Below are 26986 nucleotides of genomic sequence, written 5' to 3'. Positions count from 1 at the left end.
CTTTTTGCAGCAACTGCTATCAACTCATTTTTTTAATTTTTTTTAGAACTTGACAAATCTCTTATTTAAAAACATGATATTTGAAAGTTGAGATCATATATAAAAATAAAATTTGAAACTCAAGTTCAATAATTAAAAATATAGATCACATTATAATAATGAATTGGTCGACCAATTTTTTTTCAAAAAAATTCTTTAGTTGAAACATATTAGGTGATTTATTTTTAAAAATAATTTGTACTTTTTTTTATTATTTAAAAATTTATTTATTTATTTAAATAATAATAATAATAATAATAATAATAATATTTGGAATATTCTTGAAATTTTTGTGTTAAAATTATTGAATTTGTGTATTTTTTTAAAACAAATTATTTTNTTTTTTTTTTTTTTTTTAAAAGAAAATGTGTATGATGCACTTATTTTTTTATTTTTCGAATTTATAAATTTGAGCTTCGACTTTCATTTTTAGTGTATAAACTAATTTGAAACATAAATCATCTTAAAATAGTGCATTGATTAACTGTTTAAAAATTTTTCTGTATTTTCAAAATATTACAGAATTTATCTTTCGAAAAAATATGCGATTTTTTAAAAATTAAATTTATTTTATTATGTGTTGGATTAGTTTTCGAAAAAATAAAAGATAGTATATTGTGTCGGTCTACTTATTGTTATTTTTTCTACTAGTAATATGATTAATAAGAAATGACGATGATAATAATAATAAATATTTTTTTTTAAAAAAAGTTCAAATTCAAGAATTTTGTTTACAAAAATTCAAAAAAACTTATATTCTAATTATTATTATTATTATTCTATTAATAATATTAATTGTAAAAATAAAAAAAATAAGTGGACCGATACACATATAGCTTTCTTTATTTTTCGAAAACTAAACTAACATATATTTAAATAAATAAAGATTTTTTTAAAAATATTAAAAAGATTACTAGTTTTTTTAAAGATAGATTAGCTAATATTTTACAAATAAATAATTTATGGAAAAAAATTGGCTGATCATTTGTCATTTTAAAGTGATCTATCTTTAAAATTATTAAATTTGGATTTAAAATACATGACTCTCAAGTCTCATTTTTTTAAATTAAAAATCACAAAAACTCTTGTGAGACGGTCTCACGGATCAATTTCGTTGATCGAATATCTTATTTAGGTCATCTATGAAAAAATATTATTTTTTTATGCTAAGAGTATTACTTTTTATTGTGAATATCGATAAGATTGACCCAAATTTCGTGAGATGGTCTAGACTTACTCATTAAAGATTTGTCAAGTTGTGAAAGAATTTTTTTTTTTAAAATAAATAAATGAGCTGGCTCACTCTTATATTTTTTGGCGGACGTTACAGTTAATTTGCAGCGTCCACATTAGTGGAGCACCACACACATTAATTTTGAAAATTTTATTTTTTTTAAAAAAAACCTGCTAATAAATGAATAATCTTTAATCTTGTATTTTAAATGTTGATTTGAATCAGAGGGTTGGATTGACTTGTAATGTTGATTAGCATCCAAATGTCGAATCGAATTATACAGTCCAAAACATAGCCGAGTAACAATTAGACTAGATGAAACTATAATATCGACAGTGGAAGAAGCAGGAATTAGATTACGTAAATCGAAATCTGTCTTATTCTTCATCTATACAAGCAAAAACTTAGTCACCAATCTTTGGACATGACCAAATTCTGGATGGTTGAAAAATAACACAGCCCAGAACGTATACCGATGTAACCATATACATGAGTGGAATAGTAATTCTAAGAGCATTATATGTTAATTATAATTAGCTGGAGTCATTGACTATGCGTTGCATCCAAGGCCAGTGCACCTCACAAAGATCGGATGGAGTGTTTCCCTCATTGTCTTTTATCTCTATATCACCACCATGCTTCACTAGTAACTCGGCAATGGCAGCTCTCACACAGATAGCAGCATAGTGCAATGCAGTTTGACCTTCATTATCCTTCCAAAAATGGACATATGTTAGAAAATTTGGCCAACAGCTCTCATTTTCTTCGTGCTTAGGGTAATTTGAAGAGTTCAAGAAATCAGATAAGAGTGTAAAACAGTCGAAAGATGGAAAATTAATACTCATGAGCAAATCTTATAATCAGGCTCAAAAAAATTCAAATCCTCGGCTTATTTATGTCAGGGCGAAAAATCAAGAGGGAGAGGTTTCCCATTTCAGAAGTTGAGATTCAAAAAGAAGTATCACAAGATAAACTATCATCTACCTTCGCATTCACATCAGCATTCTTGTTCAGAAGCAATGCTGTAATATTCATACGGCCTCGATCTACAGCCCAATGCAAGGGTGTGCGACCCTCTCCATCTACAATAATTTAAGAAATCTGTTTAAATTAGAGGCTCTTATTAGATCCAAATACATATATTTGACAGCAAAAAAAAACTTTCATACTCATCCCGAAATTCAAGGATGGCATTTAATTATGACGAACCACTATGCTGAACAGAAGTGCTAATCGATTCTGCTAATTTCTTTTCAACTTTCCAGAACAAGTAGGACATACAAAGGACATTGACAGCTTAATATCAGTTTTAATATCTCATCTTTTTTTCTCTCCTGTTTAGAGATATCTGACTTATAGATAGTCACCAACTGATCCGAACTTGACAGTGTTGCATTGTTATCATAACCATAATTATGCCAAGGAATAACGAGGATTTAGAGATTTAAAGTCTACCTACCTTTCAGATGCAATGGGACACCGTTATCCATGCACTTGATCAGATTCTCTTCATCTCCTTCTTGTGCAAACAAATGTATAGAATCCAATGCTCTTCAAGAAAAACCAGAGAGATTGAATTTAAATTCTTCTCTCCAGATCATCGCAAATGAAAGGCACTACTAATAAGATTGGTTTCGTTGAATTATATTTGATGCTTTAGGTGCATTATATTCCTATAAAAAATAAACCTGTCTGTCCAGTTAATAATTGATGAAAGGAATGTGAATTCACCTGTTAAGCTTATGCGCAAGGTCAGCAGGAAGGATATGGATATAGGGTGCCCAAGAAAACACGGAAATCAGAATTGTAATTTCAGATATACCACTTTTGAACTAAATATTGACCTCATTCAATTTGAAAGTCCATGGTAGTATCTTGTTGTGATGCGAGAACGTGGTTAAGATCTCCATGAATTATTCTACCACTAAGTATGCAGCATCTTATCTTATGCTTGCATATGGTGGGTTAAATATTCTAAGGAAAGAGACTGACATATGCAAATAGCAGACTCTTGTTGATGCTCACATGCAACCACATAGACGATAATGAGACTAAGCTTAACATGATGTAATATATTGTTAATGATCGTAAGCATATAAGATAAGTCGGAATCCTTACATCTCGCTTCCAGTTTCTTCTTGATATACAAAGGTGCTAAATACAGGACCCATCGGTCCTTTGGATCCTGAAATAGAGACATCACTGCTCTCATTTTCTCTCTTCTTCTGCAACAAGTGACGGCCATAGTAACCGAAAAACAACAATGTTTGATATGAGCGCATCAACGGATAAACTCATTAAAAATAAAAAATGACTCTATTCTCACAGTTGAACCAGCAGCCCAAGAGGGATATAACCCCGTAACAATGTCGATGTACTTCTGCATTGCTTCTTCAGGAGGCATGGCACCCAACTTTTGCCAAGCTTGCCTAGCAGATGAAAAAATTTAGCCAAGAACAGTCAAAAGGCATCCAGTTGCAAAAGCAGTACATTACGCGTGGAAATTCCATGACAGAGAAAAATGAAAATCGACATATTTGGCGAAAAGTAAGAGTAAAACTCCTATAAACACAAAAAGATTCAATTTTTCTTTACCGCTAGTATGAAACAGCAATCAAAGTCCACAGGAAGTCATTAACTAGCACGAATAGAGAATAAACGTTGCATTATTTAAATGTCAATACCATTTGGCACGAGCTGTCATTTTCAGAGCGGAGGGCTGTGGAGCAGAACACGGTCCTTCGGTTGCAATCTTATACAACCCATAAAGCTGCAATTGCACCTCATTTGATGTCTTCACCGCCGCACGATCAGCTGCCTTGGCGGCCACAAATGCTGTAGCAGCACTGAAAGTTTCATCCAGCTCGGTGCTCTCTACTCCCTCCCAATCATCATCGGTATCACTGTCATCGTTGATCTCCGCTGCGATTCTATTACCCGATCGCACATCTTCATCAATCAACGGCTCATTTTCTCCCAGGACACCAGGTTCAGGTTCGGGTTCGGGTTCGGGTGAATGAGATCGAGTGATGCCGAGGTTCTCTTCACGAAACGCAAAGATGACGGAGAAGAGTTTCGCGAGGAGAAATGAGAAAACCACCCCGAAGAACACCGATTGAAGGTATTGTTTCCAGTCAGCCATTAAAAAACCAAAAAATAAGAATCCGAAGCAAAAAAATAAAAATAAAAATTGAACCCTAAAATGGAGCAATGGAAGAGAAAGAGAAATGATATATATGCTTCGTATACGTTTATTCAGAGAACATTCATTAAAGCAAAAAATCGGAAAGCCGGCAGTTGTGCTGACGGCGGAGGACCCGACAGCGCCGCCTTCGCCACCTGGATGAGTAACTGCTTTCGGGGCAATGCCCCTGCTGTTGTCTTCGGTGCGGTTCTCTGCAGTCCAAATTCCAAATTAATCTCAAATTCCTTCGTAATCGTGAAAAAAGTGGTGATGATAACACGATTTTTAAGGAGAAACGATTTTTAAAATCCCTAATAATTTGTTCAACCCCTAGTGGATCATAACGTTATCATTTCGGAAAACCCAATTCATTTATCATGTTTAACAAAATTTCATTCAAACTTTTTTTCTTTTAAATATATCAAACTAGTCCTTTATGTTTTAAGAAATTTGCTCAAATCGATCCTTAAAGAATAAGTATTTTCAAAAAATTTTCAAGATACCCTTGATTCTATTTTATTAAAGAATTATTATACCGTGCCATAAAAATTGTATCAGAGCCGTAGTAAAATTATTCAAACATACACATTTATTATTGCTATGTGATTAAATATTTGAGGAAGATATTTTCAAATAAAATTATAGATCTGAACCTATGTTCGAGATTAAATATTTACAAAACTTATTCCAATACTTTGTAATATTTACAAGAATATCTAAAAAAATAGATATCAGGAACAAAAAGGAACAAATCAGAATCCTAAGGCAAATTTATAATTCAAGTAATAAATTTCTAGAAATAGTTTTGGATTCCTCTAAAATCTTCGGAGATCTTAGAGAGATCCAAAGACAGTATAAAACTATGACAATTAGTTATGTACCATGTAAAATTGAAAAAATTCTTGAAAAACAAGAAGAAATTCTTGGAACAATAAATGATATTCAATCAAGAATCCAAAATATAGAACAACAACTCAGTTCTAGTAAAAAGATATCGAAAAAAGATTATCATCATCCTTTGATATTGAACCTTTATTACGTCAAAGAGGCAAGGCAAAAGTGATACGAAAACATTTAACCGACGATGAGAAATTGATCTATCTCATCAAAATTGTCTCAGAAAAGTCAATAATCTGATGACAACTATAGAGAGGTTTGGTCTGGATAATCTACAAGGTCTTACAGAGTCTTTTGTAAATATTAAGGTTGTAGATCTGAAAATAACACAAACGGAGGTGGTGAACAACCCTTAGTTAGTAGAATACAAGAATCACCAAGGGAAAGTGTGGGATCCTATGACATAAATATGGGAGGACCCCGAAATGATTTCCAGGTTGGTGGAGAAGCACACCCCGCGATAACCAGGTCAAGGAGAAGTTAAATTCCTTGCATCAAACACCTTATAATAAATCTATTTTGGAACCAATACATTCTTAAGGAGTTATGGTTAACCATGATATATTGAACTTCAAAAATAGAGAAGATCTTATAGATGATACATCGGCTATGAGAATCGCAACATGAACGTTTGAAACTTTTAGAAATGAGTCTTATGAGATCAATTAAAATTGCTTGGGACATGACTTCGGTAGAAACCAAATAGTTAGTTTTAGTTGGAGAATCTCTTAGCGAGATATCATGACTAATTTCTATTCTATTTAAAACACAATTTGTAGGGATATATTATTTTAGCAGTCAAGATACATAGAACTAACAAAAATGCTTAAGCTCTGTATAGTCTTGATTTACGCGACAAATGTTTACTGGCTGAATACATAATGTTAGAGAGAAATGCTAATAAGAGAATACATCCTTGAAAATCCAGATACTATGGCTAGACGAGCCTATTTTCTTGAAAGAAAATTGGCAGAATGATGTCATATGACAACAATACAAAAGAATTTCAAAATATTAAAGGATATTAATAAACATACTCCTTTATGTTGTAAAGAAAATCATCTTTCAACGATAATTGGAAGCAAGTCACAAAGGCAAAAAATGAAGAGCTTTAGATCTCATTCTTATACCATAAGTGAAAGAAATAGAAATAGTTCTTGGAAACCAAAAATAGTATGGTTTAGACAAAAATTCAGATCTTATAAATCTAGGCAAATAAGTGGACCACCAAGAAGTAGGATGTCACCCCAAGCATAGAACTCATCTTGAAGGGGCTGATCATCTACTATAACGTCGTTTGTTGACCCATAGTACACCTCTGGTGATGATTCAGAGAACGTCGATTATGAGTTTGTTCCTAGGGAAAATACTGCTCATGTCCCCGCAAGCAGCTCCACCGACGAAGATGAAGAAATTTCCTCATCCATTGAAGAAAATGAGGTTCCCAAGGAACAAATTTCTTTGACTAGGAGGTTGTTTCCCTCTCTCGGTTTTTGATCAATTTAAAAAAGGAAAAGGGCTCTGCATCTTTGCTTATTGCTGAAGAATCCGATGACGAACTTGATCCAGAAATGAAACTGGAATTTGCCGAAAACAGGCCTGACCAGACTAATAGTTCCTCTTCCACCTCTGATGATGAAGAATTTGATGATGATGATGATATTGCTGAGAACAAGGATGTTGAGGGAAATGTTGCCAACACAGAAGACAACATCAACGAAGAAGATTATGACTTTTCTCTCGCATTCTCTCAGAAGTTCTACTTAGAAAAATCCGCAGCTCTTTGGCCTCTCTACACTAATAGAGGACTTATTGATGAGAAGAATATTGATCTGGATGAGTACGAGAGATATAATTTGGATGAATTCTTCAATACTAGAGGATTTTGTCCAATGTATTTGCAGTTGCTCTTTACTGGCACTTGCTCATCTTAGAGTTCTTCGCCAATCTCACATCCAGCGTGAGTGATGAGAGATCTGCCAAGTTTGATAGAGATTTTGTTTGAGATCATGTCTTTCAGTTCAATCCCGACACCATCAATGCTCAATACAACACTCTCGCCGAGGATTAAGAAGGGGCTTAACCCGACATTAATGAGGTTACTGTTGTACTCGCTGGAGGGTTGATAACACAATTACCTGGTCATCCAAGCTGTTTCTCCACCACCAACAAAACTTCATTATACTATGTGCTTCACAAAACAGCAGTGAACAACAAGACACCATCAACCAATTCCACTGTGGTCACCAAGTCACAAGATTTTATGCTGTTTTCCATTGACACTAGCAGAATTTTAACTTTGGAAAGATGATTTTTAAGACTATGTTACAGTTTTTTGATGGAGGATTAAAGTCAACCAAACTGCCTTTTCCTTCGCTTATCTATGGGATCCTGGAATCACAAGGATTCATCCGAGACATCGATGAACATTTGTCCATGATGACGGAAGATTTGAAGATTTCCCCTACCCTCTTTAAAGGAAATAGGAAGCTAGATCTTCCTCGGTCAGAATAAAATGTTGCCCCAGAAGTTGGGAACACATATTCAACCTCTGATTATCTAGCTTGCCCTTACTTTTTTACAAGTCAAGATTGACTTTGCACTTAAGCAAATCGTTTGAGCCAAAGGATTGATCATTCACTATGAAGCTCAAGTGGATCATTACATGCTTTTATTGGACGTGGGTGTCCATTCTGGACAAAAAAAGAGATAGCAGTACACAAACTTCAAATGGTGGACCTTCTGGTACTCATGAATATACTCAAGAAAGATGAAATTGACCGTTGATATTTTATCATTCCTCATATTCTTAATTGTGCTTTGTTTTGTTTATTATTATTTGAATATATAAGGTGTTAAATTCTTTTTTTTCCTGTTTTGAATACTCTGATTAAATCTAATTGATGAATGTTTTTATCTTTGTGTTGTCAACACTGTTAACAACACATAAGCTAATGTTCTAAAATTCAAGGGGATATATGTTTTCAAATTCAAGGGGAGCTAAATGGAGTTGCATAAACTTGAATATACTTGTTTGTGCTTATCTTCTCCTAAAAGAAAAAAGACAGAGATTGAAATGAAATGTTTAAAAGCAAGATACAAATTTATCTCATAAATGATTTTCTCTTTTGATAAGATTTTGCATATGAATTTTGCCTTTCTAGAATATCAAGTTTCTTCACTGTAGATTGTTTATTATTTAGAAGAATTTGTTTCTTAATGAAAGATTACTTCCTTATTTTGTAGGAATATATTCAAGCTTATCAAGATCAATAGAAGTCTATATATTGAAAAATAACTACTGCACAATTGTTGAAAGTGCTAGAGAGGAAAGATTAAGCGAGATACGAGAGAATTTTTTTAATAACTCGTAAAGACTAATGATCGCTGTTTTACTATGTTTCTATGACGTGTTGGAGACATTTTAAAACAATACCCGTACAAAGTGTTGATTGAAGAATTATTCCGTTGCTCCAAATTTTGGCTGCACGTATTTCCATTCTTGTGTTTTGTTATTTTTGTTATTGATATTTTAGGTGCAATTTACTTACTTGACTTGTTAAGGAAAATAATTTTTCATTCTTTCACTAATATTGATTTTGTGAACTCGATTTCTTTTCTAGTGATTATTTTGCCTTGAGACATCGCACAATTATATTCACTTGTACATAAATATTTTTGTGTTATTTTATTTAATTGTGTGATATTATTCCGCTGTACGTTGTCATAAGGTGTTACAACTTACAACATCCGAGACAATATTTATCTGTACACACAATTATTTTCGTTCATGTTAAACATAATACTTTCATACCCGAATCATCCTCCGACTGTTAAACATAACCAGCTCCGTCGAGCTAACATTTGTCGTGATAGCCAAGGGGCGTAGAAGCAGTTCTGCAGAGATTAAAGATCATTGAGCAAGAAATCAGAGATATCAAGCAGGAAATCCAGGGCCTGAGATACTATGAACACATGATCTTAATCGAACTGCATCGTAAAGTGCATTATCTTAAACTACAATACTCAACTTGAAGAGAGAAAGGTGCCGAACATGTTCGATCAACTTAGTCTGCAGGACGGAGAACTACTCGAGCCTCGAGGTGATTAATCACCAGCGTAATTCAAGGCATGATTGCTCTACGACTGCATATGTTACGTGAATACAGGCGAGAGATGCACGTGGTCAAAGATCAGATTGGTTGTGAACTAATGCATGCATGCAGGTAGACAACATCACAATGAGATCTCTGGCTCCATACATTGGTAAATTGCTGCATGCTCTTGATTTACACATCCACAATTCCCCGCTGATCCACCTTCGCCTCTGGTTCAATATTTATAGTAACTGCATATGCTTTAGAAATGTAACTAAATGTCTAAATCAAATATTAATCGTCATGTAATTATCACATTGTTCCCAATATTTTTAACCAATCATTTAATTATTTGTTATCTCATTCATGTAATAACTATACATATATAGGATCATATTAATTATGAAAGTTATATCCAAATACTAAAAAAATTTATTTTATACTAAAAATAAACAAAATTAGTCGTTTAGTCGGCAGCTTGCATTAATTTTATCGAATTGAAATCCACACGGCATTATTTATTTGATTGATATGATTGGTTTTAATTTGTTTAAAACAATATGATTGAAATTAGCTGTTAAATATCAGATATTATAATTAATAATTTTACTTTTAAATATTATAAATGTCAGGTATCTTGTCTTGTTGTATGAGCCGATTTTTCGGTGTCGAATTAATTAAAAATATACCTTATAATTAAATTTAAATGAAGTTGATAAAAGGGTGTTTTGGGAACAAAAATCATATATTTTGATATTTGGGACTCAATAATCGTCATTATTTTTTGTATTTCATAATTTGATAATATCTTAATTATAGTTTATTTATTTTTAAAAATTCTTTTGGATACAACTAATATATGAAGGAAAAAAATAAAAAACTAAGAAAAATAACATTTTTAGTCATATAATTCGTATATTTTTCATTTTCAATAATATTATTGATCAATTCACAATTTTAATTTACTATTTTTTTTACTTCTCCCTAGCCAGAGTGCTGAACAAACTACTACATCAGGCGTCGATGATTTAATTATTTAAAATTAGTGAATCATAAATTTGTAGTGTCTTATACCCTCTTAAGCGTAGGTCACATGTTGAGTAATATCCATATAGAATTAAATATTCAATGCATTAATGAAAAAGGTTATGCAGATGAAAACAACAAGGGACATGGAGAAAAATAATTTTAGTTGTGTATATGTATATAATAAAATTTTAGTTTTAATAGAGTATCGTTATTTATTTTGATCTTTTCTTCGATGTTATAATGATGTGACGTCGATTTGAATATGATCATACGTGATTGACGAATCACATGTTCGGTGTCAAACATTTCCCATATAAAATGTCAAAAATATAAAATCAATACTTAATTTCGATAATAGAAATTATAAGTCGTAGTGAGTGAAATTTGACTTGTTGGGTAATAAATCAAAGAATTCTGTAACGTAGCATAAGTAGAAACCATGACATTATAATCAACAAATAAGGCAATTTGTCTTAACCCAATGTTTTCAAATGTTTGTGACTAATTTGTCTGTACTAAACACTTACGTAGCAATGATTTGGTCGGGAAATATATGGTAAAAGGGAAACATTAAATGGAAATACTTACTAAAAACAACGAAGCTGTTTGATTAAATTGAAACCAGGCTACTTATCACCTTTTTGACTTTGTTAATCCTCTTTCAAAAGTGGTGTTACATTTTAATAATCAACCAACATTAAAAAAATATATATAATCATTTTGTCTAACTTGCTACGTACTTTTCCAAGACCAACGGCCAGGAAAAAAACAAAATTTTATCATACAAAAAATGCATATATAATAACTCGGAAACAAAAATAGTCGATCGTAGGATTGACTATGTGATTAAAATTTTTAAGGTCGATTCAAGCTTTCCATAAAGAGGAGTTTATACATATAAGATAATCAAACTATAAAAAATAATAAAATCCAACTCTTTTTTTTATAAGTAGGTCAGTCAAACTGCAGTCCACTTCGTACGTTTGCTGAGCTGACCAATCAGTCATTTTAGAGAAGAGAAGATAACTTCTCACCGTAGGATGCAGTAAGAATGAAAGCTTTAAGCATGACACTGATAAAATGGAACAAAAATGGGAGTTCTCTGTATGGTCCAAGCACGAAAGGAAAAAAGCTTCAGGATTGGATTGGACTATCAGTCTCCTATCGAAATCCCGTAGTTGATAACATGTCAAATACGGGAAAATATGGAGTGAGAGAGAGTTATTTTATTCATATAGACACATCAAATATATACTTGAGAGTAAAAAACAAAAATAGTTTTTATATCCTTAAATAAACTGATGTTAACCAAATACCCATAACATGATAATTGCTTCTTCTTTCGGAACATTATGTAGTTATAATTGTAATATTCATTAATTATAACTATATTATTATGATTATTGTTTATTTGCACTTCATTTTTCATTGCCAATACTCCGTCGTTTTACTCGAATGTCTAAATTAATTTGATAAATTTTATCTTTATGCTAAAGATTGTGTTACTAAGTTAACCACATTATTATAAAGTGCTTAATTAACTAAACCATATATGATTTTTAATCACATTTTATGTTAAAACATTGAACTTATATTAAGTTCAAAGAGACAAAAGTAATAATTTCTGAGAGATTATTCGAAAATGTAGTGTATAAATTGTGGTATATATTTATCGACTTGATTTTGGCGTAACTGCCAAACGACATCTCCACTACCATTATTCATATGATAAATTTCGATTTCTTCCAAATACTATAAAAATAAAATCCCAATTTTCATTTAAAGTCGGCATTTCTCTAACAAAAATTCGACGTTAAACGAAATTATACTCCGGATGAAATCGAGAATATTAAAACTAGAAATTCCAAATAATATTTTTCACCGATAATGAGTTTACAGTTCAGCCCTTATATTTTGACTAATTACAATTGCTCACCATGCCCCATATTTTTAATGGTGACACGCCACAACTCTTCGTTGTCTCTTTTCTGGAGAGTGCCAACCACTCGATCTCTTCAGTCTGAATCAACCCTTTGTGTATGTCTTTTGCATCTGTAGATTTTGCTTTCAGGTATGCGGATATGAACTTTTCTGTGTACATATATATGTGTGTGTATATATTCCCATTGCTTGAAACTTAATCAAGATTGTGAAATATAGTGCAAAAATTCGTTAACTTGGTTGTCTAGTTTCTTTTGGTATGCTGAATGCTGAATTATCTGGGTTTTGATGTGGGAAACTTTGTTTATATTTTCTTGGTGCAAGGGGAAAAGAATGTGTTTTTTGAATGGCGGGAAGTTTAGTTAGTGGGATGCTAGGTTCAATGCGTGTGGATTAGGATCCATTCTAGATTTGTTGTTCTATTTTATAGTTTTGAACTGTAATCAATTATTATTTTATGGTCTTCCTGAACCGGTAAGTTTATTTGTTTATCATTGTTGATTATGTTACTGAAACATTGTCTGTAGTGTTCATGTTTGCTGATCGATTATTAGTCCTTTACCTTGATTGTTTGTTTTTCTGATTAAAGGTTACAGTGAAAAGGCATCAGCGCATTGTTTGGAGCTTAAGGTTTTGACTTTTTGAGGTGGGATTTCAGATTTTCATGGGTTGAACTCGAGAAAAATGGATAGTTTCAGATATGACACTGAAGAATCTCGTTTTTTTGATGCTTTGGAGCATATATCACCAGCACCTGATTTTGAATCTGATTTTAAAAGTTGGGACTATGATGTGTGGATTAGTACTCCTCAAAGTGTTAGAGATCGGCGTACCAAATTTATTAAATGGATGGAATTGTGGGCAGATGAATTTGGAGGAGAAGATTCTGTACATACATATGGTAACAGTGAAAGTGGTGTTTTTAGGGAAGATGGTAGGAGGAATAAGGAGGATAGTGGGTATTTGAAAAGAACTTCAAGTATTGTAGAAGAATTTTCTTCTATCGGTCCTTCGTCATCAAGTCAGAACACAGAAGGTTTGGAATCAAAACGTGGAATGGATTTAAGTGAACGTAGGAATGGGGAGATTGGGAATGTTTCCATATTTTCTTCTTCGGTTCAGAAAATTGTTCAAAATGAAGCCGAAGCTAATGAATATACACCAAGAACGATGAGTAAATTGAGGGATAGGTGGTGGTGTAAATTACGTTCGATAAATTGTATGATGAGTGGGAATGTGGAAGATGATAATATCGAATCGAGTAGCTTTAGCCAAATTCATGGCACAAGGGTCCGGAGGGTCAATGTTCGCCATAGTCAAAAAAGGTTGAAGGAACTCTCGGCCCTTTTCTCAGGACAAGAGATTCAGGCGCACAAGGGGTCGATAGTGATAATGAAATTTAGTCTTGATGGACAATATTTAGCCAGTGGCGGTGAAGATAAGCTTGTTAAGGTCTGGCAAGTAGTGGAAGATGAAAGATTGAATGTGATGGACATTCCAGATCTGGATCCGTCATGCATGTATTTCTCGATGACTCAACTTTCTGAACAGAGACCTCTTGTGGCGGGGAAAGATGAAATGAAATCGAAACCTTGGCAGAAGACGACGGATTCAGCATGTATCGTCTTGCCTCCTAAGATTTTCCGAATAATAGAGACACCGTTGCATGTGTTTCAAGGACACAGTGGGGAGATCTTGGATCTTTCATGGTCGCAGAATAATGTATGAACAGATTGTGTAACTTATTCTGATATTTTCTAAAACTTGTTATGGTGAAATTAAGCAATAGTTTCTCCTTTTGTGCTTGCAGTGTCTTCTTTCATCGTCCGTTGATAAAACTGTTCGTTTGTGGCGGCTTGGAGTCGATCAGTGCCTCAAGGTCTTCCAGCATAGTGATTATGGTACAACTGAATCCTTAATATCTTGATGCTGTTATGACTAGTAATCACTACTAATTTATGGGATGAAATAAAAGTGGAATAGATTTCTTCCATAAAGTTTCTAATTATTATTCTTTTTCCTGAAAACCAACGTAACACATGCAGTGACCTGCATTCAGTTTAATCCTGTGAATGATGATTACTTCATCAGTGGTTCGATAGATGGAATTGTTCGAATTTGGGCAATCGATGATTGTCAAGTTGTCGACTGGACTGAAACAAGGGACATAATCACTGCTATTTCTTTTTGCCCAGATGGAAAGGTCTGTTCTTGCTTCTCATTTACATGCTATAGCAACGGCTTTAAATTTTGTGAGGCATATTTATTTCATTACTTGTTCTATAGGCTGGTGTTGTTGGCTCGATCGCTGGCATGTGCTACTTTTTTAACATATCAGGTAATTTTTGTTGAATTCTTGGACAAGATTAAATATTTGGATTTGAAATCTTGGCCATCTTTAGTGAAACACGAAAGTAACAAATTTCAATAATTAGTCAAATAATACCTGTTCGAATTTTGTGCATCAGCTAATCACTTGCAATTGGAATCTCAAATGTGTTTGAACACTAAGAAGAAATCATCACCCTGTAAAAGGATAACTGGCTTTCAGGTTACTCTGTCAGTTGCTTTGATAAGAATACCATTTTGATTCCTGTATTCGTCATGAGTATATTAGAAGATGCAAAAAAATCTTTCTGATTTTTTTTTATTGGAGGTGCAGTTTTTACTGCAAGATTCGAGCACCGTGTTGGTCACTTCTGCTGATTCATGTGTCAGAATTATTAATGGGATGGATTTAATCGCAAAGTATAAAGGTACATAATGCGAATTTTTAGTATCATAAAATCATATGCAACATGGAAGTGCTTGTTATAGTATGATATTCTCTTCTGGACCTTGTGTCATCCCAAAACTCTATAATCCTGATTTCATTCATCTCCAGGCCTTCGAAGTGCAGGGAATCATATTTCTGCTTCATTTACTTCAGATGGGAAACATATTATCTCAGCATGTGATGATTCAAATGTTTATATTTGGAACTACATTGGTCGGAAAGATCCAAAAGCCAATTATAGATCGTTTGAGTGTTTCTCCTCTGATGCCTTAGTTGCCATACCTTGGCCTGGCTCAAGAATTGTGAACTCAGGGGAAACATTGAAGTCAAAAAAACTCTCCGACAGCTCAATTCAGTTGTTGCCATTCACCCATTTCTCGTTATGTCAAGATATTATCCTAGACTCTGGCTCAAAAGGATCTGCGACTTGGCCAGAAGAAAAACTCCCCGCATCAAATTTGAATCTCGGGGCATATACTTCTTCAATGAGTAAGTCTCAGCACAAACTTTTCAAGACTTCTTGCCAGAGTTTAAAGAATTCTCACGCTTGGGGTCTAGTTATAGTTACCGGAGACTGGGATGGGCGAATTAGATCATTTTACAATTACGGTTTACCTGCACCCCTGTAAGACAAGGAGACAAAAACTATTGAGGAAAGGGATATATGTTCACTTACAGAATGCAGCATTTACAAATGATCCAGCTCCTCGTGATGTGACTGGACTTTATTGCAAGCTAGGCTGGCACATGTAGATATCCTTGGCGGTATCGAAGGCGACCCAGTCTTTTATAAAGCTGCATGTTGAAGGTAGTTTGACTGATTGGGACCTAGGTGCAAACGAGCTGAATATCGCTCAAATTTTCGCCCAATTTTGATTCAAAATCGATAATTGAGTTTCATCATACAAAAATTCAAATTATAGCTCAAGTTTGTGAGCTAATTAATTTGATTTTTAAATATATTTTTAAAATTTCGATAATTATTTTGAAGTTTGTGGGGGGCTCGAATTCATCTAAAAAAAAATATATTTAATATGGAGGAGTTCTTTGCATCTGGAGTATTGGCCCTTCAGTTGTCAGCGAAGTTGCATCAATGGAAATGTGGCATCTAGTAATATATAACCAAGGAGTTTTCGCCTTGTAGATGTTTGTGGTTCGATTAGCCCGGTTTCATATTTGGAAATGTTAGTCGAATTATGAAGTTGATAGAAGTACCTCCTAAAATCTCTTCAATTTATTCATCGATTTGGACTCGTGATGGTTGATTTTGTTTGAATAGATATGGTAGGGAAGACCATGTTTTTAGTTTGTCGAATGGTCTGAATCATTCCGAGTTATTATTATTCGCCATTTTTTAGCTCTCGGAAAAGTCCATTTTCTGTTGAATCTACGGCTTCAGATGCCGTTTCTTGCGCAAGATTCGTGCTTTCGACAAGAACAGAACTGGGTTGATTCAACTGAGATGGTAAAAGTTAAAGATCAAGATCGAAGAACATGTTTATGTACAGGTTTGAGTAGTTTCTTGGTGTATAAATTTTACGTTTATTCAAGAAATAATACCTACTGTGCTGCATAGAAGAAGTTGCAAAATCTTTATAGCCATTTTTTTTGGAAATGATATGTATATTCCCCTGCTGCCTACCATTTTTGTCCGACTTCAGATCTTGTAATTGTTATCAAAATTAATGGAATGAAATTTTCTTGATGTAATAATAATTATTAATGTTGTTTTGTTATGACAAGACTCGAGTTCAATTCTATGTGGACATTTTTTTTGTTATCTACATTATTTATTTAAAATAAAGTATATGACATACTGATTATGTTGAATAAGTAATGCCATTAAGATTTTGAAATGGGATAAATTATATGATAGGACGGATAAATCAAGAATTGTATGTACTAATTAAATCAAGTCAACGATTCAATAAAATGGTCATTCAAATTTTATCATATGTAATTATCACTTTTTTCATATTATAAATATTGTATGTACTAATTAATTATTAAGCATAAAATTTAAAATTAGTTATCCGAATAAGACCAAACAAAAATTAATGGTCTGGCTTGGTTTGATTATAAATTTTTTTGTAAAATCAATATAACATAGTTTGGTTCGAATTTTTCTCCACTAAAAAAGTTCTGGTGCTATGGTGTGGTGAGTAACATAACTATGGGGATGATAAAAATGGTATGTGATATAATTAATTTTAACTTGACAATACTTAGGTCTTTATGTGCTAATATGATAATTAACCAAAGGTTAATCTATCAAAATATGTTTTCCAAAATGCTCTTTTATTGGGATTTTAAAGTTCTTAAAAAAATAATAAAAAAAAAAGTAACAAATAAAATAATGTGATTGTGGGTTTCTATTTCAACTTTACTTCAAAAATAAAAATTAATATAATTAATTTTTATTTATCATTCAAAACATAAAACCTATTTCAAATATTTTTAAGATAAAAAAACTGAAAAATTGATAATAATAAAAACTTGTAATTAATAAATTATTTGGTATAAAAAATGAATCACCATTTGCCCATTACACTACGATGGAACCCAAAGACCAGAAACAGGCCACCGCAATCGACCTAGTCACCTCCGGCAAATCGCCGGAGTTTACTCGTTTCAGCTACGCGTTGACTCATTCCTCCGTCATCGGCCTCGACGCAGAGTGGAAGCCTAATCGCAGCGCCTCCACCTACCCCACCGTTTCCCTGCTCCAAATTGCTTGCCGTCTCATTAGCTCCTCCGATTCCGACGCGCTACAGGTTTTTCTGGTCGATCTTCAGGAAATTCAGCTTCTTTCGATGTATGAATTGTTGAAGAATGTGTTTGTATCGCCGAGTGTTATAAAGCTGGGATTCAGATTTAAGCAGGATTTGGTGTTCTTGTCCTATACGTTTTGTCAGCGTGGGTGTGAACCTGGTTTTGACAGAGTAAGTTTTTCTATTCGTTTTAGCTCTGGTTATTCAGATGTAGATGATCGAACTATTGTTTAGTATGTAGCATTTTGATGAATTTCGGCTGGTGGAAAATTAAGACGTGTTAGTTAGGATGATCAGTTATCATTGAATTCAAGAGTTTACATAAGTTTTCAATTTTCTTTAATCTGCACTTCTGTTGCGCTTGATTTTCATTCCTCAAAGTGTAGGAAGTTCGTAAACTTCAGTTTTCTTTAGTTTCTGCATTTAGGAAGATTGTAAAAATGGAAAATTTGATTTTCTAATTGGAATTTTCGGTGATATTGAGAACATGAAGATTGTGCAAGGAGTTCACACATTTTCGGTTTTTCCCGGGAATCATCGGTCTTTATTACGAGCTGCATGAAATATTAATACATGTGTACAATTTAGGTTAAGTTACACACAGAATTATATTCTCAATCTCTTCTTCGATGGAGTTCTGTTACATTCAATATGAAAAGACGTATGCATTCACGATATTTCTTATGTTTTCTTAGTCGAATTGCAATTGTCATGTTCTCAATCTTAAAAAGTGCCGAACTTGATGGATGAAAACCTGTGGGATAGTGAGGATTGTCAACTCTCTATATTATGAGATGCAATAAGTAGAACTATGGAAAAAAATTAATCTCTCTGTTTTTTATTGCAAAATTGGTGTAGAGTTTGATTGGTGTTCCCAAATCACGATTCATTATATATATGTGATAGGTAGAAACATCAAGCACTGCTTACAATTTCACATCTTTGCAATTTTCGCTCCCCTTATATTACAATCTGTGCAATGTCATACTCATGTGTACAGAGAAGGTTCAGTTAGATTAAGTTGCTTTATTGTATTTGTTTTTTGTGTGTTTTTTATCTTCTGGTGGCTGAATATTGACATCGGTACAAGAAGTATTCTGACTTAGTATAAAGGTTTGAACTTTATGCTTATTCTGTGCCCAATTTTTGGATTCAAACACACTGTGATAAAAGAAAGTCTAGAGTTGACTGTTTTCCGGACCAGCTTTTGTCAAATTTTCTGTTGAGTTGAACCTCTTATTGATATTACAGCAGTGTAGAGTTTACTGTTAGATTGTTTTTCTGACATACTTTTGTCAAATTTTCTCGGTCAGGTTGAACCTTTCATTGACATTACGGCCATATACAACTATTTACGACCCAAAGTAGCCGGACAAAGGGTACCAAAACAACATAAGAGCTTAGCAACAGTCTGCGAGGAAGTTTTGGGCATTTTGCTGTCAAAGGTGTGCATCCTATGAATTATTAAGTGCCCAATTTCAGCTGATGACAACTGGTGAAAGTATTTAATTATTGCCCTCAAAAGTTATATTTCTGAAATGGATTTTAAAATTGTATATATATATTGTATCAGGAACTTCAGTGTAGTGACTGGTCTAAGCGTCCTTTGACAGAAGAGCAGAAGATATATGCGGCTGCAGATGCTCATTGTTTGGTTGAGATATTTAATGTCTTCCAAGCCAAGTTTGTTAGAGAAGGTTTGTTGTTCTTTAAATGACCATTTGAAATGTTGCCTTTTAGTTTAATTAAAGTTTTCGGGTTTAATATCCTTTGTTTGCCGTATTACATCTGCATGCACCGGGTACCATTAGATCTGAGCATATTACCTTAAAGCGAGTGCTTTGATGGATGTTCTTTGCAGCTAACATTGGGGGAAATTGCAATAAACACAGGCCATCTGTTTTAGATCTTGGGTTGAAGATCTTTGAGACGTCTGATGATTGTAGTCTGGTGAGAAGTACCAAATATGTTGAAGCTTCAGATGTGGTCCGCACGACTGTGCCAGAATTGTGTGGCAGCATAGAGACAACTAAGGAGGTGGATTCCTCGAACTCATATAAAATCAACAAAGAAGTGGATAACACCCTCTTGTGGATAGTTAGGAAGTACGGTGACAGAATCTTGTTAAAGGATTCCGATGGAAAGCCCAAAATTTCGAAAAAGAAAACCAAAAAGTCTTCTACAGTACTGGAGTGCAAGCAAAAGACCCTGGAAGTAGTAGACAGTTGGCATGACCCCTCTCCATGGGATCCCTCCTTGGGCGGTGACGGATCCCCTAAGTTTTTATGTGACGTGATGGTATGTTTATCAGATAATGGTTAAATATAAACTTTCGTTGCAAGATTTTCTTTGGCTGAAATTTATGTAGCTTAGGGGTTTTATTTTTCAAATATTTGATAGTGGGCTATTTGAAATAGATGAATTTTCTATTTTGGTTCCCTCAGGTTGAAGGCTTGGCGAAGCATTTGCGGTGTGTTGGGGTAGATGCTGCAGTTCCATATTCGAAGAGGCCCGATGCCAGGTACCTTTTATATCAATTTTCTTTAGGTGGTATATTTATTTTTGTGACAAACTATTAAGAGTTAGTATCTTATTAGTTAAAATCTTGAAACGACGGAAGCTTGATTAACTAATTTGGAACTAAATTTCTTCAGAGATTTGATAGATCAAGCACTAAAAGAGAAGCGAGTGCTCTTAACAAGAGATGCCAAACTTTTGAGACATGAATATTTGATAAAAAACAAACTATACAAGGTGAAGAGTCTCCTTAAAAATGAACAGCTTCTTGAGGTAAATGGTTCGGATTATCACATTTTCTGTTCTTCATCTCTTATTTATGCTCCTTGTACAGCTTTAACTTACTTTTTTCTGTTGCTTAAAATCCTTCCCTGCAGAAGGAAAAAAATCCTATCAGCTAACTAATAAATCGTACTATGTTAATTTGAATTGAAAATTTGAAATGGTGCAGGTAATAGAAACATTTCAACTTAAAATATCCGAAGACCAGCTAATGACAAGGTGCACTAAATGCAACGGGAGGTTCATCCAAAAGCCTCTGACAACTGAAGAAGCTATTGAGGCATCCAAGGGATTTCAAGTGATTCCTAACTGCTTGTTCAACAAAAATATCGAGTTTTGGAAGTGCATGGACTGCCATCAACTTTACTGGGAGGTAGCCCTCATCTGATTAACTTCCTGGCTACTGCTTTGGTTTTTCACTTCTCTCTGAAATATCATACACCATTTGCGTTTCATCCTGGAGAATAGCTAGCTAACCAAATTTCTGCAATCTCACTGCATTTTCCAAACACAAGGGAGATTTATTCTGGTGGATATAAACTGATACTTGTCAGCACAAATATATTGAGGCCCTTTCTTTCTCCCATTTGTTTCCTCCTCCTCAATTCCCCTTTCTGCTAGACTTGTTGGCGAGTCTTGCTAAAAACTTTTCATTCAATTTTTTTGCAGGGGACCCAGTATCACAATGCAATACAGAAGTTTATCGACGTTTGCAAGCTAAACGAGTAAACTCGAGGCCAATGGATTTGGCAATTGGAAAATCCTAAAGAAAAAGGTCGGAGTGCTGTCCTTTGATAGGAAAATATAGTCGTTTATAACTCATACATGTATTTGATGCGCTAATCAAGAAACGCATGCCTTGCTCGATTCAACTTAACCCACAAACCAGTAACTTAGAACATCTACACTGTATATATGCCTTTCTTTTGTAAAAGTGCAACCAAATAAAGATTTTACTTAATATCCAGAACAAATGCACTATGTTATAATGTATTCATGATTATTGAATAAATTCAATTTTTAATTTTTTTTTAAAATCAAAATCACTGGTAAGTGTGATATGTAGCACATTCCCGATGTTTGAGGTCAATTTGTTGGATTTGTTGTGAACACATGGCATTGTAACTATGATGATAATCATCGAATAATGCACTTTTTTTAGTCTTCATAATTTAGCTTATATGAGATATAATTAATCCCATTTACTGAGTAAAAGATTGACTGATTGGATTTTATATATAGTACTCTGATTAGCTTTTGAGTTGAGCTGGCAAAGCACTAACATTTTTAAAAATGATATTGTTGAGAGGTTTTATTATATGTCAATTGCATAGGACAGCACTATGAAGATGCCCAGTCTTTGAATAAAATATACACAAATTTCAAGCGAGTTGGTGCGTGTTTTCGTCAAATGAACCCACTGAGATTTTCATTGCTAAGGGAATATCTTTTTTTATCGTGTTCTGTTTGAAATTTAAATTCAAATGATTATTATAAATTAATCAAGATTTTGACCAATTAGTAGTCCTAACCTAAAATTCTTTTGTCCTTGTGGTAAAAGTATAAAAACGACTTGTTATGTAAAAAAGGTATGTCTACTCTTTTTATCCTTTTGTGTGAAAAAGAGTTTCGTTTTGGGAAATTGAAAGGGAGGTGATGTGTTTCTTTGTATTATGTTTGGTGGACAGGGGTCACAATCTTTTATATTTTCATAATTTTCTAATTTGTGCAATATTCTATTGATACGGCACCACATGCCTTACGCTGCTGCGATTACTTATTTTTGGAACTGTGATGAAAATGGTATATTATATGCATGCCGTTGTATGTTTATATAATTATTAAGTGATTGTAGTTACTCTACTGTATATCAATAGTATAAATATTATGACTTGAACAAATCAGATACGTTATCGCCCGATTGGTTTATTGTTGTATTGGTTTATGGGATTACTAGTAAGTCCTATGTTCATGTTTACATTTTAGAAATATTATAAACAAATTTTTTTTATTGATTTTAAGACAAATTGCATATCACACTCACTAACAATTATTTTGATTTATATAATTATCAATTAAACATTTAACCATATAAATTTTTGATAATAAAAAAGTTTTAACCTCATAGTTTGGGATGATTGATGGTAACGCACGTAATTAAGGATTGAACGAGTATTAAGACAAGACAAGTGTGACGAATATTGGTGACACATGTCTGACATTTTCCACCGTCCAATCATCTGCGTATCTGAATTGACGGTCGAGATTAGCTACTTTAAGTGGGACCCAGAATGTAACGTTTCGGTCTCTCGTTAGCTCCAGCGGGTCCCGTTACCCTCTGCCACGTGGCGCTTTGGTTTTTGAAGTCGCCGTTAAAAATGTTTGGCGGTTAATTTATTAATTTCACTGTTTTGAGTTTACGTGAAGAATATTTTCACAGAATAATTAGTTTTTGCATTGCACCGTAAAAATTGTTTTTTTTATTAATTATTTTTGTGATTTGGAATATATGGTGAATTCCATAACTATGTCATGCATTAATTTAAATGGATAAATTAAAACCTCTTTAAACATAAATTAAATTATCACTAAATTTCTAAAGAAAATTATAAAAAAANAGTAAGTACAAAAAATTTATCAATAATTAGTTACAATTACAAATAAAGATATAGAAGGTTTTATGTAAAGATTTAAAAATAGATTTATTGATTTTTTAGGTGGTCTCAATTGCAAAGTAGCCCCAATTAAAATGACACAATAATAATTATTCAATTTACCCCGATCATAGTACTATAGCATGAATGACATTAACATAGGACAAAGTTAATTTTAAGAATGCATGATAATAATAATAATATTAATAACAATAATGTTTGAGATTGAATTGCAAAATACCGAGCTTGTATGTGATTGACACGTAAATATACAAGAAGACATGAATACAAGCACATCAATATACACAAGTATAAGAATATAAGTGCAAAAGAAATGGCAACAAATATGTTATATGTAAAAGAAAAAAGAAAATTTAATCTATTCAACATTTACCTCTTCTATATATATATTATCATTTTTACATTTACTAAAGAAGTTAGGTGACAAATACATTAAATACAAGTTGATTAGTGCAAAAAATCCCTCTAAAAGAACATTAGATTTCATATGTAAATTTTTAAAAATTTAAACTTACAATTTTTTTTTAAAAAAACTTGCATTTCTCCAAAACAGTATACATGTATGAGTATTTTATTATTATTTTTTTAACTTTCATCAACTATTCTTTTAAAAAGTGACCAATATTTATTTTACAAATTTAATTACATACACTCCCCCCATTCACACATAAACATATACTTACACATGGTAGACATATATTCATCCATATGGAGTAAAATATTAGCAAGTGGACAAAAACTAATCCTTTCTTTATTTCCCACTACCTTCGGACACTCGATATAGCAATTGGAAGCAAACTCGAGCGCTACCGCCAAACACAAACCCTCCAAGTTCCTTTCTTGCTTTAAACCTTTCTTTCTCTTCTCAAAAGTTGCTCTCTTTCTCCCCCCTTTTTTCCTTCATCCTCTAGTGCTATGGATACTGATGTTCAGTGGCCACAGGTAAAGCAAACACCAACATCTTTAGTTTTCCTTTCTTCAATGATATCATTGCAACCTTTTTTTATTTTCTTCTTTCTAGGGTACTTGGGATTTGAATTTTTTTGGTTTCTTGTTGCTTTCTTGGATGGCCATTTTAATTTAAAAGTCGATAGCTTTAAGAGAAGATGAGATAATTTCATCTAACAAACCCCACTTATGCATAATCAATCATCTTTTGCTTGAATTTTTCATCTTAATTTGCTACCTAATGTTTTAATCTGTATGGAAAGTAGTGCTCCCTAGCTAGCTCAATTAAAATTCTCTTTACCTTTTTCCCTTCTCTTTCTCCCTTTTCTCACCCCATATATATATTATCTGAAAAGGATTTGATCGGAACAAGAAAAGGTAGTTAATTCTTGTTTCTTTTGTTTGATTAATGATGTTTAGCCGTTTCTTGCTTTATTAGGATTATATATTCTCTGTTCTTTTTGTTGTTGTTTTTAACACAAAAGATTCATCGATTCTTATATTTTTTGGCCATATCATGCACTGATGTGTTGTTTTCTTGACACCCTTTTCCCTTTTCGTTCCATTTTTTTTTGCATATTTCAAGGGAATTGGAGTTGTGAAACCACAAGTTGATCAGAAGAAGCCAAGGCCTCAAAAGGAACAAGCTATAAACTGCCCTAGATGTAGTTCTACAAACACAAAGTTCTGTTATTACAACAACTACAGTCTCTCTCAGCCAAGGTACTTTTGCAAGACTTGTAGGAGGTACTGGACCGAAGGTGGAACCTTAAGAAATGTTCCAGTTGGTGGAGGATCAAGAAAAAACAAAAGATCTTCTGCTGCTGTGCTGCCTTCCGTAAATTCTTCCAAGAAATTAGTGATCCCGAGCCCACCAAAATTTTCACCTCAGAATCCGAAGATCCACGAAGGGCAGGACCTGAATTTAGCTTATAATCCATCCCATTACAATGGATTCCCTGAACACGTTCCTTTTCCATTCGGAAGTGACGCAAAAAATCTTGAATCTCAAAACCCTAATAACCCTTCTTCCAATCCTTCTTATTTTCCAGTCATGGAGCTTCTTAAGACGGGGATCAGCTCAATGGGATCACTGGGTTCTTTTATGACAAACATCCCACCACTTTCTGATAATCCCAACTCAGTTTTTACATCTGGTAATAACTTTCCCGTGCATGGATTCAAATCAAGCTTGAGTTTTTCATTAGATCATGGAGTTGTTCATAATCAAAATGGATATGGGAATCTGCAAGATCACACAAACTCATCGAGGATATTGTTCCCTTTTGAAGAACTGAAGCCTGTTTCGACAAATCATGAGCAATTTGAGCAAGATAGAGAGCAGGCAGAATCAAATGGATACTGGAATGGAATGCTTGCGGAGGGTTCTTGGTGAAAAACTCTTCATAGTATAATCTTATTAAAAAAAAAAAGACTTTGATCATGAATTTAAACTAAAATTTGGGTGGTTTATTTTGTGCATTGTATTGTATTTCTTTTTCGTTTGTTTATTTGATCTTCTCCTTTTTTTCCCTCTTGCAGTTTGCGAGTGATTTCATTTGTTTTAATTTGCTCTTGACAGTATAATATCAGAACTAACAGTTAGGTTTTGCGTATGTGCAATTTTATAGTTTATTTAAATATTAAATTTGCCACTCGCTTTCATACGGTCATGAGTCCTATATATGTACGTATGAAACTTTTTTAACATTAAATTGGATGCAAAAATCGAACATTTTTTGGATTGTTCAAACTTTGGCAATGCTTTAATTGTTTTTCTTGTATTTATGTAATTAATGGTCCATAGGGCTTAGGCAATCAGTTTCTTGTAATGGTGATGATCATGTGATCTTAAAATTATTTTTTAGTAGTTCAATAAAGATATTTTGATTAAAGAAAAATGTTAAAGCTAGGTTTACTTAATTTATTGGAGTTACAATAAAGTGGACTTAGTGGGATTGGTGATTTATTATATTACCAAGACTATGTTTTATGAACTTTATTCCCATCAAGAATGAAACAAAGAGTATTAAAATACACTGATTTGTAATATTAATGTAGCTAAGTTGATTGTATTATGGCTCTTTTTATGCGTAGCCACTCAATATTAATTATATAAATATTTGTGTTTTAAATAAATAAATAAATTAAGATTCTTCCAACCATTAAAGCACATCAACCGGCTTAAAGAAGGATTTATCGAAATAAATACGAATTAATAACTGTTTTTTGGCCAATGTTTCATAAACTTTACGTGGATCACATGGTAGAGCTAGCACTTGATGAAAAGAATGCTAATGGGCAAGTTATGTTTCCGTTTATGTGGAAAGTGTTCTTACACATTTTTTTTTTATATATATATTTATTTATACATATAAAAAATAATAATAATTATTATCATTATCATACACTTGGTATTATCCGAACTTAAGATCAATTTTGAAAAGAAAATCAATTGCTTTATCGTTTAGTTATTTCATTGGACACAATCGATATAAAAACATGGAATTTAAGTGATGTTTATATATTGCCAAGAATTATAGGATTTTTTAATAATTAATTTGGTAATATATCTTATTTTACAGTACATTACTGT

The 26986-nt window shown here is 33.1% G+C and overlaps 4 protein-coding genes across 6 annotated transcripts; 3 read left to right on the top strand and 1 right to left on the bottom strand.

Annotated features, from left to right (window-relative positions):
• Window positions 1-1609: 1609 nt before the first annotated feature.
• LOC140986924 (acyl-CoA-binding domain-containing protein 1-like) lies at window positions 1610-4757 on the bottom strand. The gene is made up of 6 exons (XM_073455341.1): window positions 3958-4757; window positions 3600-3702; window positions 3392-3498; window positions 2733-2824; window positions 2258-2355; window positions 1610-1986 (listed from the first exon to the last, which is right to left on the bottom strand). The coding sequence occupies exons 1-6, from the start codon at window positions 4413-4415 to the stop codon at window positions 1807-1809; spliced, it is 1038 nt and encodes a 345-aa protein (XP_073311442.1). The 5' UTR covers window positions 4416-4757; the 3' UTR covers window positions 1610-1806.
• Window positions 4758-12443: 7686 nt separating this feature from the next.
• LOC140986663 (uncharacterized) lies at window positions 12444-15842 on the top strand. Of its 3 annotated transcripts, none has more exons than XM_073454975.1 (8): window positions 12444-12551; window positions 13025-14143; window positions 14232-14322; window positions 14467-14624; window positions 14708-14759; window positions 14890-14972; window positions 15084-15177; window positions 15306-15842. In XM_073454975.1, exons 2-8 carry the CDS (start codon window positions 13106-13108, stop codon window positions 15824-15826), a joined length of 2037 nt encoding a protein of 678 aa, XP_073311076.1. In that variant the 5' UTR covers window positions 12444-12551; window positions 13025-13105; the 3' UTR covers window positions 15827-15842. The 3 variants fall into 3 exon arrangements, with proteins under 3 accessions (XP_073311076.1, XP_073311075.1, XP_073311074.1); XM_073454974.1 differs by having other exon boundaries at window positions 12447-12517; window positions 13011-14143; XM_073454973.1 differs by having other exon boundaries at window positions 12478-12551; window positions 13011-14143.
• A 1884-nt stretch (window positions 15843-17726) lies between these two features.
• Window positions 17727-21791, top strand: LOC140987021 (uncharacterized). Its single transcript, XM_073455448.1, has 8 exons — window positions 17727-18139; window positions 19282-19413; window positions 19542-19665; window positions 19830-20266; window positions 20413-20489; window positions 20623-20758; window positions 20937-21140; window positions 21437-21791. Exons 1-8 carry the CDS (start codon window positions 17753-17755, stop codon window positions 21494-21496), a joined length of 1557 nt encoding a protein of 518 aa, XP_073311549.1. The 5' UTR covers window positions 17727-17752; the 3' UTR covers window positions 21497-21791.
• A 2433-nt stretch (window positions 21792-24224) lies between these two features.
• On the top strand, window positions 24225-26006 carry LOC140985692 (dof zinc finger protein 1-like). Its single transcript, XM_073453575.1, has 2 exons — window positions 24225-24384; window positions 24977-26006. The coding sequence occupies exons 1-2, from the start codon at window positions 24358-24360 to the stop codon at window positions 25784-25786; spliced, it is 837 nt and encodes a 278-aa protein (XP_073309676.1). The 5' UTR covers window positions 24225-24357; the 3' UTR covers window positions 25787-26006.
• The last annotated feature ends 980 nt before the right edge of the window (window positions 26007-26986 follow it).

The sequence above is a fragment of the Primulina huaijiensis genome, chromosome 10, assembly GCF_012295235.1.
Source record: "Primulina huaijiensis isolate GDHJ02 chromosome 10, ASM1229523v2, whole genome shotgun sequence".
NCBI lineage: Eukaryota > Viridiplantae > Streptophyta > Magnoliopsida > Lamiales > Gesneriaceae > Primulina > Primulina huaijiensis.
Note: the sequence above shows the minus strand (reverse complement) of the source record. Positions and strands in the feature narration are given on the sequence as shown.

Bases quoted from the DNA above. Each gene is read 5' to 3' on its own strand.
- LOC140986924 (XM_073455341.1), bottom strand. From the start codon at position 4,415: ATGGCTGACTGGAAACAATACCTTCAATCGGTGTTCTTCGGGGTGGTT. The intron at 2,825-3,391 runs GTAAGGATTCCG...TTTTTCTTGAAG, and splicing joins GAAGAAACTGGAAGCGAGAT to AGCATTGGATTCTATACATT. The intron at 2,356-2,732 runs GTAGGTAGACTT...AAATTATTGTAG, and splicing joins TGTCCCATTGCATCTGAAAG to ATGGAGAGGGTCGCACACCC.
- LOC140986663 (XM_073454975.1), top strand. From the start codon at position 13,106: ATGGATAGTTTCAGATATGACACTGAAGAATCTCGTTTTTTTGATGCT. The intron at 14,760-14,889 runs GTAATTTTTGTT...TTTGTGCATCAG, and splicing joins CTACTTTTTTAACATATCAG to CTAATCACTTGCAATTGGAA. The intron at 14,973-15,083 runs GTTACTCTGTCA...TTGGAGGTGCAG, and splicing joins AAAGGATAACTGGCTTTCAG to TTTTTACTGCAAGATTCGAG.
- LOC140987021 (XM_073455448.1), top strand. From the start codon at position 17,753: ATGGAACCCAAAGACCAGAAACAGGCCACCGCAATCGACCTAGTCACC. The intron at 19,414-19,541 runs GTGTGCATCCTA...ATATTGTATCAG, and splicing joins TGGGCATTTTGCTGTCAAAG to GAACTTCAGTGTAGTGACTG. The intron at 20,490-20,622 runs GTACCTTTTATA...AAATTTCTTCAG, and splicing joins TCGAAGAGGCCCGATGCCAG to AGATTTGATAGATCAAGCAC.
- LOC140985692 (XM_073453575.1), top strand. From the start codon at position 24,358: ATGGATACTGATGTTCAGTGGCCACAG. The intron at 24,385-24,976 runs GTAAAGCAAACA...GCATATTTCAAG, and splicing joins CTGATGTTCAGTGGCCACAG to GGAATTGGAGTTGTGAAACC.